At 36.3% G+C, this 13,820-nt stretch overlaps 2 protein-coding genes and 2 non-coding genes across 4 annotated transcripts; all 4 read right to left on the minus strand.

Moving 5' to 3' along the window:
* Positions 1-350: 350 nt before the first annotated feature.
* LOC140775211 (small nucleolar RNA Z159/U59) lies at positions 351-441 on the minus strand. Its single transcript, XR_012106700.1, has one exon. It is a non-coding gene; the product is annotated as a small nucleolar RNA Z159/U59 (small nucleolar RNA).
* Positions 442-538: 97 nt separating this feature from the next.
* Positions 539-638, minus strand: LOC140775212 (small nucleolar RNA Z159/U59). The gene has a single exon (XR_012106701.1). It is a non-coding gene; the product is annotated as a small nucleolar RNA Z159/U59 (small nucleolar RNA).
* Positions 639-7,008: 6,370 nt separating this feature from the next.
* On the minus strand, positions 7,009-8,616 carry LOC140772809 (probable BOI-related E3 ubiquitin-protein ligase 2). Its single transcript, XM_073115003.1, has 3 exons — positions 8,159-8,616; positions 7,798-8,053; positions 7,009-7,712 (listed from the first exon to the last, which is right to left on the minus strand). The coding sequence occupies exons 1-3, from the start codon at positions 8,185-8,187 to the stop codon at positions 7,167-7,169; spliced, it is 831 nt and encodes a 276-aa protein (XP_072971104.1). The 5' UTR covers positions 8,188-8,616; the 3' UTR covers positions 7,009-7,166.
* A 2,192-nt stretch (positions 8,617-10,808) lies between these two features.
* Positions 10,809-12,962, minus strand: LOC140774012 (xyloglucan endotransglucosylase protein 2-like). The gene is made up of 4 exons (XM_073116828.1): positions 12,599-12,962; positions 12,424-12,524; positions 12,140-12,333; positions 10,809-11,413 (listed from the first exon to the last, which is right to left on the minus strand). The coding sequence occupies exons 1-4, from the start codon at positions 12,804-12,806 to the stop codon at positions 11,014-11,016; spliced, it is 903 nt and encodes a 300-aa protein (XP_072972929.1). The 5' UTR covers positions 12,807-12,962; the 3' UTR covers positions 10,809-11,013.
* Between the last annotated feature and the right edge of the window lie 858 nt (positions 12,963-13,820).

A 13,820-nucleotide genomic window follows, 5' to 3' on the forward strand; every position in this document is an offset into this window, starting at 1 on the left:
AACAGATAGTTAATTAACTTCTTTTATCCACATCTTGGTTCAGAGTCTATGTTATACAATTTTTTAGTTCAATAGATTTATGTGGTAAAAGAGATTGTTTAATCCCATTTTTATTGCCTTCCATCCAAGATTGGTCAGGTGAAAATAAATGAGAAGCTCCCTCAGAGATAGTCTTTTTTTTCGATATCAACATTTATATTTTCAGACAAGGCTGAAACTAATTGTTTTACTCAATCATCGGGAGCCTCCAATATTGCGAAAAGAAAAAGAAAAACTCATCTAAAATTGAATAAAAGAACAAAACAAGAACCCAGAATTCAATATCGCAAAAGAGAGAATAGAAAAAGATAGTCTCCTCAGTTCAGGTCTCCATGAATCTTCCGCATTGCATATAAACGCACTCAGAAGAACGAAAGTTTTCATTTAATCATCATCGGAGACTTCAACCCCCAACAGAAAAAAGCAAAGACAAATTAAGACAAAAACCCACAAAATCCAAGAGAAATCCCAATTTATGATCGGCGCTGATAAACGCTGTGTCTCCTCAGTTCAGGTCTCCAAAAAACTAATCCGCATGGGTGGGAGCAATCGCCACCACTCAGAAGAACGAAAGTTTTCCATTGCTCATCCTCGAAGACATCAGCGCTAAACGAAGAGAGCACAGAACTATTACCTTCACCTATAGAGAGTATGCCATATAAAAAGAGAGGCTTAAGCCGCCGCCAGAGGAGGAGAAAGGCAAGAAGGGCAAACGCGAACTGGTGTTAGGGATGGAAGAGGCCACCTTTATATAGGTAGAGAACGAACGCACTCACCCTAACCCATTTGGATCTCGTGACCTTGGAAACAAATCCGACCCGTTAGAGTTTGGTTAATTACACGTGCACCCCTAAACTATTTATCTATTTTTACATGACATTTTTTTATTTATTTCTCACAATACTTTGGCCTCCCTTCGCTATCTAATATATATATGATAAATAAAACTGTTAAATAACTTCTAAAGTGTCTAAAATTAATTTTGTAATCATTTCAATAAAAATAGTAAACTTAAAACTAACAAATAAAAAATATTGTAGAGATTTTCTATAACTAAGTGCGTTACAATATCACCAAAATAAATAAATAAATAAATAGATATGGAGGTTCTGTAAATATTTATGAATATTGTCCCTAATAATTAGTGGCTTCTATGACAGTAATTTTTAATTTATAATTAAAATTTTTAGTATGCGTTGTATATATATTTACTTATATTTTAAATGAAAAAATAAGCATTATTAAATTACAAAAGCTGTACGGTAATATCATTATCTTGGACCAACTTGGGCCAAGTCATTCATAGGAAGATTGACTCGACTTAGACCGACTTAAAGTTTCTATTGTCTCTAGTTATGGTTACGTGTGAGAAAAACTAGTAGTGGTAGATCAACTGATTTGATCCTTTTTGTCTTCCGTTACATGTGAGAACAAGTATTTCTTGTGTTCTCACTGGAAGACCCAGTAAACATGTTCAATAACCAGAGTAGTCTGAGGGTCTCATAATGCGTCGAATGCTGGCATCCATATCAAGTTAGTCTTCTTCATTTGCACCTCCTCAGTATGGGCCATGGATATTGCACTAGTTTGACTGGACTACATCTTTCTGGACCCCAGGAATAGCTTTTCGTCTGCAATTCCTACAGATCAATCAAACTGTAGATATTGTGGACAATATCTCCGATATGATCTATGTGTTTGTGGTTCTCAAATGGGCTAGATTCATGCCAGCATAAGGATAAATAAAACAGAGGAGTAGTGTTGCTGGGTTCTGTGTGTGTTGTTGAACTGTGCTGTTAGGCTATCAAACATTCAAAGCTTGATCATTATAGTCTATCATAAATAAAAAGTAGGTATGCATTTGACCCTTTCCAAGTCATCAGAATCAGAAATGTCACCGTGATAGAGCATCTATATCATGTATATTAGTTTAAGCCTACTTAAATTGATGGACTGTGATAATTTCTAAGCATATTAAATATTTCTAACCTTTACATGGTTATGATCTGAAATCAGTGCGGTGTATGCAAAAATATGTAATAAATTTGTTTTATTTTTCCACATAATATCCGTTCTTAGTCTTAATCTTTGTGAAATTGCAGTCCTCTCTGTAGTATAGACTTGTTATTGGGATGCAAGACTTGATAATATACAACAGATAGATGTAAGGATCAGAGGGAGGCCACCTTTAACTTTGCTTCATTTCTCATTAGCTTCAAAGATAGCCCTCAGAGAACAAAATAATAGGTTTCTTCTGCATGATATAGTGTTCACTACATTAACAGTTTTCCAAACTTTAAAAATTAAGAAGAATTAGACACACATAAACAGTTCGTTAATTCTTCTACTTTTTTTTAGAAAAATAATTGAAACAATTGATGTTTTAAGAATTCTTTGTAGCTGCTCGATGTTCAGCCAAAGCCCATCACCTGTGACATTAATGCATTCAAGGTATCTGGCAAGAACTTTCTTGCAAACAGGAAGCAGACTCACAAGGATTGCCACTATAAGTGCAACCTGCACTATTTCTTAGTCTTATTTGCATTTAATACTATGATGGCCATAAAAATATTCATTTAGAAACTCCGCTAGTATTACGTGATATTGGTGAAGAATGAATAACAGAGAATTGCAGTAGATAAGAATACTACAAATGAAAAGAGTAATTCAATAATTTGATAGAACGTTATTGATGATATTAAGTAAGGTTCAGTTTTTAATCCAAAGAATAAGAAAACTTATAGGTAGAAATTTGGAGAAAAGAGAGGGAAACAAATTTAATCTTCTACGCATGCAATCTTCTCTGGAATTCTTTTAATAATTTGCTCGTCTGGATTATGTTAATACGGGAGATTGCTAGTATTTTACGAGTATAAAAATAGACTTGTTTATCTATTTAATTTATTTGTATAGTAGCGTTGTTTCTTATAATGTTATATAACCTACATCCGTTTTAGTTTAGCCCTATTAAAATTTTGAAATTTTCATCTTCTTCTAATCGAGTCGAGTGTCCAAACACTATAAATACATCTTTTTGTCTCTTCCTCGATTTAGAATTTATTCTTCTTTTCTGTTTCAAAGTTTTCTTTCGATTTCTTTGGTCGAGAAAGACTCTTTCACTGCACTGTGTTCGAATAGCAATGACAGTAGTGGTGGTGGTGGAAGACCTTGTAGATCTTTTTAACTGACAGTTACATGTACGATGATCTCTTTTGATTATTTCTTTCTCGATCCATCTGCTTAGGTATCGATATTAATAAGGTCTTGTTTATTTCAGAAATAAAGTTAATTATACAGTAAGTATTCCTTTTTAATATTCTCAAAATAAAGTCTATTTTTTTAGGAATAGCCATTTTATATTCATTTGTATTTTGGATTGAGAGTATAATAATTATCTTTGATATAATATAAATTAAAAAAATTATAGAAAATTTATTTTTTATTTTTTTATATAATTATTATGAATATCTTTTGATTTGATATAAAATAGATTTCAAGATAGATTTTAAATAAATTAGTAATTAAGTTGATATGCCGTACAAAATATAATTTTGATAAATAGTATTTATATTCTAGAATGATATTATTATAATATCTAGTTATTATTCTATAATAAAAAAATATATTTTAAAATATAAAAAAATTATTCCCAAAATGAATGAAGGCTTATGATTCTTAATCTATTGGATTGGGTGTTATTGTAAGCATTTCACATCCTCCTTTTTTCATCTCTTATTTATTCAGCTTTAAACTGCATTAGAAACTGCCTCTCTATATTTCTGTAGCATATACATGATGGTCTATTTATGCCAAGCTCTAACTAAGACAAAATATGTTGTATTTGCATCTCCATCATCTCTGTAAGGTACATCCGCTATATAGTTAATTCGCTGGTGAGATATTAATCAGGATTCACCTTTAAACCTGCATACTATGCCTTGTCGAGGGCTTCACTTTACCATCCTTACCTTCACCCTGTGATTTCCTACCTAATAAATGTTGCCATGCTCATTACATTGTAAACTTTTGCAGTGTTATGTCATCATATCAGACATAAAAGAAATAAAAGGACAATGGAGAAGACCACTACGAATAATGATGAACAGATGATATCACAGAACAGTTTTCATCTGAGAATATCTGCAACAGAAGTTTTGCTCATCAGCCATACCAATGGTTGGTATCCATTAAAGGTAGCTACTATCACATGATATACCAGGAGTCCAATATATAAATAAGAATACAAAGAATAAAAAGGCAGTAAACCATAAATGATCAAGCAATATATTATTTATTAGCTTGTAACTCTACTGCAAGATAGAAACTGAACAGAAATAAGAAACAAACACAAACCAACCAAAAAGAAAGTGGGCACCTCTTGAGGAGTACAATGGCTGCACCTCCAGCGAATTTTAGTAGCCAGAAGGACTCCCAGCTCTTTTCTAGTGCAACTTTGTAGCGAAATGCATTAACATCACAGGAAGCTTCTCTCTTTTTTTTTGACAATTTTGAGAAGAAATTTGTCACCTTGCTATTGACATATTTACCACGTATTACTTCAGTTTTGTTTTGGATAGATAAGGAAGAAGAGAAGACTCTCCTTCATACCGTAGTTTTAGGCGTCTAATATGTTTTCCTTTTGTATGGAACGAGATCCTTTTTAGTACCTAATAAAATGGCATAATTTGCCAACTTGTTTGCCAAGCTCATCTTAAGTGGTGTTGCCTCTGTTCTTGTTCTTCTTTCAAATGTTGAGTATGATAAGACAACAAAACACCTTGCATGTCCTAATACTTGCATCGTGACCAAGAATATAAAGCCCGCCCCATAAGCTCAGATGTGAATGTTTTCTATCTTGTTCTTCCTCCTCTCTCTCTCTCTCTCTCCACAAAACAGCGGAGCGTACTGAACATGGGGCAGAGGGAAAACAAAATTACCAGATCTCAATAGTGTCAAACTTGGGAAATATAAAGCCACAGGGCAAATTGTTGCATTTACCTTTTGGAATGGCATTACCCAAAATCTACCAAACTAAAACACCCACTTGGCATAACTCTATTGTGGTTAGCTACACGGCATAAAGCCACACATGCCAACTGATACCTGGCTTCATTTGGTCAAACCAACCTCTGCCTCGCTTAAGTTTTTTTATTATCAAAATGAGAGAAAGCTAATGCAACTGATAAGGTTGTTGCAGCCTCCAGTCAATAAAAGTAACTCCAAATGTCTATAGCTTGTTGCCTCCCTTCCTCTGTCTCGAGGCTTTGCCAATTCCAATAAGCAGATGGGCAGCTCTGCAGATGTATCTATCCGCATTGAATTTGTGTGCCCCAGAGGGACATGTGGGCATTGAAGTAAGTGATACGCAACAAAATGCGTGTGGTTTCATGTGCATCTTCTTCATCAGTTCCCTACCTATTGAAATATGGCAACTTTTTAAGCCCTACCATTCCGAATTCCATTTTTCCTACGAACATAAAGGTCAATATTTTATGAATTTGTCTACAGAGCACGTATGATTTAGCGTTTCTTAAGATGGTTGATACAGTTAGTTTAATTTATACATAAAGGAAGACTTTTTTCTAATATATAAAAAGATAATCGGAGATAAGAGCAAGTAATTAGATTAGTATTTAGTACAGTGGAAATGGAAGCGCAGAGGAGGTTTCCTGACATCATGAAACTCGCCATTGCCCCAGGAAACCCTGTTTCACCAAACTACTCTTCCTACTAATATTATACACCTGTAAGGATTGGTTTTATTCTTGATGTGGTGATGTGATCGATGGGCTAATCACTTGTCTGCACACCTCTTCTGACCAATTAATAGACACATCAAATTCGCCACAAATTTCCTTGTCCTTTTTTGAAAAAAGAAAGTATGTATACATAGAGTAGATAATTGTTAGATGTGAGGCAAAATGTCATTGTAGATTGCTATCCAACCTCATCTCTATATGATGTTATATACATATAAGATTCGACCCATCAACCTAATACCTGCCATCCCTTTCAGGAGTGTTTCATATATCTAACTTAGCTTGCATTCAAGTAGAAAAGGGTAGACAATTCTGCATCCAGATTCTTTTATTCTTTTGATGACAATCGCATGATACGAAACATAATGCAAGCAAAAGAAGCATTCATGCGTGTTGAGTGCAACGACGTGGACATATAAATAATATATATATATATAGAAAGAATCAAGAGGTTGCAGATACTTTTCTAATGAGCCAAGATAGGTTGAAGGCAACAGTGACAGAGTCAGAGGCTCAGAGCATCTGCTATCTTTATTATATACATATATATATATATATGTGTGTGTATATATTTATTTTGCACGCATTTATAGTTTTATATATGTCCGAGAAATTAATAACAATTTCTGCAGGAGATTGCTACAGGATAATGGGTAGGGCTCCACAAAACGAGGACGAGTCAGACCAGCAGAGGGTAACTCGTGCGTCTCCCAAGAAAAATTGGAGATAAATTTATTGGTTAATTATTACTTACCTTCATATAGTTTGACCTAAGTTTAGGATATTCGCGTAATATATATTCTTTAAACCTAAATCTAACCGCATAGCTCTTTTATAAGTAATTTATTATTATTAGTCAATTATTATTAGGATATAAAAAGATTATTCACATAGAAATACAGTATAATAATAGTGGGATAGTCTGATCATTTTGATCTAATAATAAAAAAAAGTATAATAAAGAAAATATTTACATATAGATAGCAAGAGAATGCAGTAAACTATTTGCGATTATTTTTAGCTTATAACCATAATAACTTATTAATTTTGTGAGAGTTTGTATGCCTTATGAGTTATTTTAGCCAAGGGAATTTGATTCACTCTAGATGATGAACGTATTATTTCAACCATAACTTCTATCTCGCAAATAAATTTATCTTCTCATAACTGAAAGAAAGGAAAGTCTCAAGAGGAGAGGAGAGGAGAGGTGGGGGAAAAAAATTGAATAATAATTAAAAAAAATATGTACATATGAAGAGAGAGAGAGAGAGAGAGAGAGAAGAAAAGTGAAGGGACGGTTTCATGAGAGCAAAGCAACCGCTCCTTCCCGCCAAATTAACCACGCCCCCCGGCCCCCATCGATATCATTCATGACACCAAGACTTCGACCGCATACTTCCTCGGGCACCGGCAAACTGGACACGTGTCTGCCGCCGATTCGCAGGCCTTGCACAGGCAGAGATGCCTGCACGGGAGCATCACCACGCACGCCTCCCTCCTTCCGCACACTTTGCACGCCCTCCTCCTCTCCTCGCCTCCTCCTCCCTCCTTCCCCTTCCCCCTCGCCTTCTTCTCCTCCTCCTCCTCTTCTTCTTCGTAGCAACACGACTGAGCGTCGTCGGTGTGGCTGAGCCCTTCCTTTGCCCCTCCCACGCCGCCGCCGCCGCTCTGGAGGAGGGCGTACCGGAGGCTGGCGACGGCGGCCTCATTGTTCCTCGCAATGTTCATCCAAATTTGCCTCTCCGCCGCCATCTTCGTCGCCTTCTCCAATAACTCCGCATTCCTCTGCCTCGCGCTCGCCAACTCCGCCTCTTTCTCTCTCATCCTCTTCGCCGTCCTTTGCTCTATAGACAGCATCAGAATCTGGTGCTGCCTCTTGTGCAGCACCTCGTACTCCGATCGCATTCTATCGATCTAAAATAAAAGAAATATATACATTAATTCATGACATATATTATTAGTACGTTATCCAACAACTTCAAGATTTTTAGATCAATACCTGATCGCGAACGAGTGCCTCCGTCTCGAGGCTCCCTTGATAGTATAACTGGGAGATCGGATCTCTCTCGTCGAGAAATTCAAGTCGGATTTGACCGGGATCTGGGAGCTGCGGCATAGACATGGCGGAGGCGGCGAAGTCGTCTCTGCTTCGCTTTCTTAGCAAAGAGGATGAATTGGAATTTAGTAGATCGCCATTAACCACAAACTTTTCCTCTCCTCTTTCCTCCCCAAGTGCATTAGTAGTATTCCAAGGCCTGAAGTGAAAGAAACCAAGAAGAAATAAGATTTTAAGGAAGAGTCAAAACATTAAGACAAAAAAATAGGGACGAGTCTTAGCATTAAATTCCTCCAGCTCTCACCTAGGTGGGTACTGCGCTTGCACGGCCATAACAACGCTGCCAATTTCCTCAGAGTTTTTTTTTTTCTCTCTCGATCAGAGGTTCTCGGAAAATAAGAAACGGAATCGAAATTAATCCGTAGAGGATTTCTTTCGCTCTCTCTCTCTCTCGTTGTGGAAGTTTATGGAGGAAGTGGTGGTGGAGAAGGAATCCGAGAAATAAATCGCGGGTGCTTTGCTAAGCTTTTTAAAGTGGGAGATATTGGCAACGGACGGTCAAAGGGAGACCGCGAGCACCACACGAGGGAGGCAGTGGCTGTGTGTCTGCTACGCTGCGTAAAAGAAAAGAGGAGGAGAAAGAAAAGCTGGACAAAGACCCCCCAAAAACGAGACACAAACTCTTTTTAACTTTTCTTTCCCTTCCCTCTTCCCTCTTCCCTCTTCCCTTCGTCTTTCCTCCCAGTCCTCGTCAATTCACGCGTCCAACGCGTTACTGCCACTTTCGTTCGGTTTCCTCTGCTCTGGCCGTAAGGTTTAATTACCTAAATTTAAAGATTTCTTCTTCTTTTTTTTCTGGCATGCATTACTTTAAACTAACATATATCTTATAGACACTAGAAGGATCTAAATGCAAATATTAACTCTTAATAGGAAATACAAGTATGTTGAAGAGTATATTTGCAAAAGAACCCTTTAAAGATTAAGTATTAGATTTACCATACATAAATGCACACGGGTAATTAATTACCTGGATTCAAAAGGCAGTTAATAGCGTTGCGTGTTTGATGGATCTAATTGCGGGATTAATCGAACGCAATTAATTGACAATATTTGCTGAGATCTTTGTTTCTTCCATTGCTTCGCCTATGACCCTCCTTAAAATTGAAGACACTAGTACTAGTCTTCATATCTAGATGTCATGCAGACCTCTAGAATACAACTTGCTAAGTTTCCAAGGACTCAAGTTATATACTTGTTTTTGTGTTTGAATAAAGGAAAGCTATATACGACAATTGGCATACAAATGAGTTAAATAATATAAATAAAAAGTTTAAGGAGATATTCTGAACTCGCACTAGCTATAAAAGTCTTAAACTTTACACGTTATAATATAAAAAAGGTTAAGTTGAGATAAATCGAAGATAAATTCAAGCAACTCATACAGCTGGCTTACAAGTTTGGAACTCTTATGCCTATCAAACAAACGCTAGACTTTTAGCCATTTGGCGTCTATATAGAAGAATTAGTTTAGATGTCGATTTTAAGCTGAGACTTATTCCCTCTAAGATGTAGTCATCCAACTACTTTAGAAGTATACTATCCTTTTCTCTTAATTGCGTAGTATTTTGATCAAGATAAACATGTATTGGCTTCATAGATATCTTGAAGTGGATATATATATATATATATATTCATCAAACAGTGAGCACAGACATAATACATTTAGATATAATATATGAAGTCTTCAAACATTCACGGCGTCATTTTCATCAGCTAGTGAGTCATATGTAACCTTTATTTGAACGTTTCCAAGTTCCAATACTTAATAAATACTTTTACGTTCTCACTCTTGAAACTGAGTGATGTTTACCGTTGGGATTCAAAGTGGCAAAAGAAACGAAGAAACGGGTACTGATTCGAAAATTATTGCCGCCCGACACAATTTTGAAAGAGTTATTAGAGGAGTTTATTATTGGTTCGTATCTTTTTCATGAGTAATTAGTTGCTGAGTTTGAGAGCCCTTGCGAGTTGCAAAGATCTCCACGCCTCTGAGAAAGAGCTCAAAAGTCAAGCTTAAGATCATGTCAACCCAGGCCGCCGTTATATCGACCACGATTGAAAGGGCTGCACAAAGATTTATATGTGGTTATAGATTATTCCCACGCGATTACTTCGAGTTGTTGGAGTATGTCTATCCTGACGTATGAAAGAGGTGGGTCGCATAAGATAGAGGACAGTAGTAAAATTTAGTAATAAGAGAGCAGTTTTATACGCATCATTTATTGGTATTATTCTCAATCTGCTGGATGAATCATTCGCTTCAAATTAGAGCTTGCTTCTGTATCTTATTTAGAACAGGAACCTGTTTAAATATGTTTGGGCCGAGGATAAGACTAAGCCTTGCGTATTTTTTGTGGGGTTAATTCGCTAAGTAACGTTAGTTTGGATTAGCCTTATAAGGTGTGACTTCACTTTATTAATAAGAGTTGTGTTGGGTTGAACTCTAGTTTTTATACTAATTTATTTGAAGTGAAAGGGAAATGAATAAAAGAGAGAGTGGAAGAGATAGTAATATAGTTTATCTGCACAACAAAAATTTATAACTAAAAGATTTCTTCATTGGGATCATGATACAATGACCTTTATCTTCATATATATATATATATATATATATAAAAGGGTGTTTTTACTTGAAAGTTTTAAGTCTTGCTATTGAAAGTGCACTCTAAATCTTATAATGTAGAGTTAGGATTATTAATTTTCTTATAAGTAGTCTTCTTGTGATCTTAGAAAAACTTATTATGGTGATTTTTTTTTCATAACGCTTCTTTTGACAGTGAATTTCGTTTGGTATCCCATTATCTTTTTCCTTTAAGATAAATGTGTATATAATATTTTTTATTAGTATTATTATTATAATTTATCGGCAGAAAAGAAAACTCATTTCGAACACTTTTTGGTACACCAAAACTAGCCAAACCATCATTTAATACTGCTCCTTGTCCCAAATAAGCAAGATTAGACCTTCATATTACATAAGATAAAGCACTACCAACAACCAAAGCAATTCTAATATCAAAGTTGCAAGACATGAACAACAGCCAACGTTATCCATGCTACTCTCCTGAATGTAGCCCTGCTCACATCGCAATTAGTTCACACATCTCTATCCCTCCTGCACTCAGGTGGCATTACAGAGTGCCTGGATTGATCAATGCAGTAGTTGTAGATGGTGTACTTGCTCCTCACCCACGCCAGTCGCCGGTATTGCCAGCCATCCAGATCCTGGAACTCCTTCTGATCCCACCACCGCATTCCCTGCGTCGCACATAACTTGGCCTCCACCGACGCCTCGCAGCCGTCAATGTGGAAACCGCGGTAGGAGGCTACGAAAGGCACCTTCGACCAGTCGGTCTTCTCGAGGCCGCCCCTCGTCGCCCAGTCGTCTGCATTCCATAGGCTGGAGTAGATCTTCATGGGCTGGTTGAAGGGGTACCTCACACCCAAATCCTTGCTGTTCTTGAACACTCTAATAGGAACATCATCTACAAAGAAGCTAAGAAACCCAATGCAACAGTGGTGTGTCAGATTCAGCATCTAAAACAGTGTCTTGTAATGCAGCTCAGAATCGTATTTGACAATCTCGTATAGTATCAGAATAATCATATTAACTTCCTCAATTCATAAAACAGAAAGTTAGTATCTTCTTCAATTCACTGTATGTATGTAGTGAATGAAGGGCTCATCCAGATGCGATATTACTTGCTTTGACCACTGTGAATCATATCAGAGGTCACCATATTACTCCAACGTTGTAGAAAGCTAGTATTTATCCACTATTATGAGCTACTGAAAATGTCTTCTTGTCTTTAGAAACAAACATAAGGCCAAGGACAAAGGTTAGTCAATAGAAGGCAATGCCTGGAGGAAAGTATGCATGCAAACAGCACTATCTTAGATGGCCCACCCAAATGGGGTTGGTTGCAACTGCTGCACTGATTCTTTTTTTTTTTGTGTGCATGTGATATGCCTGGTAATTGTACTCTCACCTTATCCATGATTCCATATCATGGTTGAATACAGAAAGAGAGCTTTAACCCACTGTTTAGAATTAATAAAAAAGAGGCAACACTTATAATTGTATATGGCCCATGACTGACCGATTGTTTATTTCAGGGCTAAATCAACATAGTAATGTTAATGCTGATCATTTCAATCTTAAAACAAGACTAAAACTGAAGCAGGAATGGAGAAAGAGCAGAGAGAGAGAGATGAAACCTACACAATCTGGTACATGTTCCATAGAACAGAGTAAGAGTGGTAATCCTTGGTTGGATCAAACCAAAGATAGATCCTCTGCTCTCTATCTCCCTTCCCACCAGTGAACACATTGGTTTGCAAAATGTAAGGTTGGTTGGTCCTGTTGCCCAAGAACTCAAAATCTATCTCATCATGCTCTGAGTTCTGAGAAGATAACTGATTCAAGAACATACACCAAATCAAAAGAGTTGTTTTTAGAAGATACAGCTAACACTAATGTATGGTTAAATGCAAAGAATGAGGTACATAGAATGCAGTCACTGTTCCAGCCGAGTCCCCTGGAACCATCTTTATTTGCATACTGAAGTGACCAAACAAGTATGAGCCCTTTGATTGAAACCCAGTGCCTGAAAATAAGAGAATAAAAGAAAAAGTTGGTGCATTTGGATTCTGAGCTTCTAGCACTTCGAACATAGTTTACCTGTCGATTTATCCAAGTAGAGTTGGATCTCATTGCCTCCATTGAAGTACTTGATGTGGTCATAAGCCCAGGTGGGCACATAGTTCTTCTGGAATGGAACATTAATGGGCTTCCTTGGTGGAGCAGCCAGAGTGGTCACAGAGGCCAAGCCAAAGAAGCAAAGCCACAAGGCCAAAGAAGGGGAGGAGGAATAAGGAGAAGTAGCCATTCTTTTTTCCAAGGGAGAGTGAAGAATTGGAAGATGGATACTGTGACTCCTCCTCCTCCTCTATGTAAGCAGTGACTCTATATTTCCATCCCCAGACAGCCAGACAACAGTCGTCTAGTAGCTTTTGTTTTGTTCATTTGGGAAGAATACAATAACATCATGGTACAATCTATGGATGAGTGGTGTGTAATTAATAGTTATGGTGTTCTCTGCTATTAGCTTTGTAGCAGATGATGGCTATTGCTTGGATATAGAGGATTTCATAGATGTGGATAGAGATTGGGCTCTTTAACTGCAAAAGGAGAGCTAGTGATGGGGACTAAAGACGCAGATAGGTACTGTTGACTCAGTGGTCACAGGCATACTAGGACTGGTTAGATGTACTCTTTTCTACACTATTCCTTTTTTTAAACACTATTTTCTTTTTTCCCCTCAAAACTTTTTATTTTAGAAAAGGAGAGATATTCTAGAATTAACTTCACAACAGTTACAAAATTAAACCAACCTTCGTTGAGATGTTATAAAACCTTCTTTAGAGTCGGTCAGGGGATAAAAAAACCATAAAAGATTATTAGGAAATTCTTCATTCCAAGTACATTAATAATCTATAGTTTCATCCCAAATACAACAATTTGGGTCTTAGCCTTTCTAAAATATAATTATCTTTATATTTTTAAAAATTATAAATTAAAATTTTAATATTATATTATCCACTAAGACTGTCACAAACTAAGCAGGATTGATAACCCCTTTATATTATAAATATATTTGTCTTTCAAAAAAGTAAATACTTCAAATCATCTTAACCGTCAACTTATATCATAAACGAGTCTCTTATCTAAATTAGTATAATGTTACAATATTTTTTAACAATAATATTAACTAATTAAATAAAAACAAATTATTAAAAATAATATACATTTTATTATTATTATTCTAAAATATGTGCATTCATTTTGCTTTTAATGCATTAAAAACATCATAACATTAGTGTTTTTTTTAAGAGAAATCATG

This window comes from Typha angustifolia, chromosome 13 (assembly GCF_048772165.1).
Source record: "Typha angustifolia cultivar Huaian chromosome 13, ASM4877216v1, whole genome shotgun sequence".
Classification (NCBI taxonomy): Eukaryota; Viridiplantae; Streptophyta; class Magnoliopsida; order Poales; family Typhaceae; genus Typha; species Typha angustifolia.

Coding starts and splice junctions, on each gene's coding strand:
- LOC140772809 (XM_073115003.1), bottom strand. CDS start 8,187: ATGGCCGTGCAAGCGCAGTACCCACCTAG. Junction 8,054..8,158: donor CAAGCGCAGTACCCACCTAG/GTGAGAGCTGGA, acceptor CTTTCACTTCAG/GCCTTGGAATACTACTAATG. Junction 7,713..7,797: donor AGGCACTCGTTCGCGATCAG/GTATTGATCTAA, acceptor CTTTTATTTTAG/ATCGATAGAATGCGATCGGA.
- LOC140774012 (XM_073116828.1), bottom strand. CDS start 12,806: ATGGCTACTTCTCCTTATTCCTCCTCCCCTTCTTTGGCCTTGTGGCTT. Junction 12,334..12,423: donor GAACAGTGACTGCATTCTAT/GTACCTCATTCT, acceptor TTCTTGAATCAG/TTATCTTCTCAGAACTCAGA. Junction 11,414..12,139: donor TGGAACATGTACCAGATTGT/GTAGGTTTCATC, acceptor TGGGTTTCTTAG/CTTCTTTGTAGATGATGTTC.